Here is a 1,274-nt window from a genome sequence, read left to right on the forward strand (position 1 = left end):
CCAGCAAAACCGCAATAGTATGCATGGAAAATGGCTTAGTTTGGCCGCCCTCTCGCCATAGCTATGATGCTATGATGCTACTTGTTATCCCCCCAGGCCTAACTGACAAACAGCCCCGCGCTCAAGGGGTTTAACGTGACCCATACATACAAAGATAAAATTCTTTTATTCAGGCATAAACAAGGGCCGAAAGAATGGCATTACAGAATGATCACTTGCAGTGAAAACCGCCAGTTCATCATTTTGCAACGCTATGCGAATTTCTTCAGCAACAGCTTCACCAAAAAATACACAAATACTACGACCATTCCAGCAAGGCAGACAAAGCCAAAGACCATAATACACCGGTACAATCTCTCCGACACTCTGCTGCACAAAGGTGCGCATGCGCGCTCCAGAGCGTTCTGCTCTAGCAGTGCAGCGTCCTCCGCGACTGGCGGCGGACTAGAAGCAGCTTCTCCGACTGCAGGAGCTTCCTCGACGGCAGACTGCTCCGGCGCAGTGCGAGGTCGAGGAAGCTCCTGCAATTCCTCTTCCTTCATGGTGGCAGGAATCTTGATCTTATCAACGGGACTTGTTGTTTGGTTAATGGGAAGATCTGCGTCTATATCCGTTTCCCGGACTTCAAAGGTTGCCTCTTCTTTTGGCCGTTCGGTTTTGGACGCTTTGTTGACGTGCAGATCTGCGTCGATATCTGTTTCCCGGACTTCACCGGTCACTACTTCTTTCTCGGCCGCACCAATAACCTTCATCTCGATCTGTTTTGCCTCCATTGTGTTGCAGAGTGTTGCAGAACGTACCCTGATGCCAAAACTCCAATTGACATTCAGAAGCGAACTGACCACTGGGTTGCTTTTAGACACAAAGACACATAGCGAAGCTGTTTCGCTTTTATACTCGGAGACGTGTGTTTCTCGTACTTTACAACTGGGAGTAATACTGTTTGGGATACAATGTTAGTTTCAAAAATTCGCTAGTAACGATCGTAAAGGCCGATTCATACTTCTATTGGCGTACGGGAAACGCCTCGCGTCGCGAAAAAGTTGATCTGAGCTCAACTATTTCGCCTACGGGAAAGCCATGGCGCTTGCGTTGCGCGATGGCTTTCCCGTACGCTGTATACGAAATGAAGTAAGAATCGGCCTTAAATCCGCTATGTTTAACTTTATCTTCCGCTCAGTCTGGCTTTTGCCGAGGGGCCTCTACACACGCCACCTGCAAAATATTCACACCGGCCGCGACGTGAAGTAACATGTAGACCTGGTGTTCTTCCA

The 1,274-nt window shown here is 48.7% G+C and overlaps 1 protein-coding gene across 1 annotated transcript; it reads right to left on the bottom strand.

Annotated features, from left to right (window-relative positions):
• Nucleotides 1-251: 251 nt before the first annotated feature.
• On the bottom strand, nt 252-773 carry LOC135825078 (brain acid soluble protein 1-like). Its single transcript, XM_065337817.1, has one exon. The coding sequence runs from the start codon at nt 771-773 to the stop codon at nt 252-254; it is 522 nt and encodes a 173-aa protein (XP_065193889.1).
• Nucleotides 774-1,274: the final 501 nt, after the last annotated feature.

The sequence above is a fragment of the Sycon ciliatum genome, chromosome 9 (assembly GCF_964019385.1).
Source record: "Sycon ciliatum chromosome 9, ocSycCili1.1, whole genome shotgun sequence".
Taxonomy (NCBI): domain Eukaryota; kingdom Metazoa; phylum Porifera; class Calcarea; order Leucosolenida; family Sycettidae; genus Sycon; species Sycon ciliatum.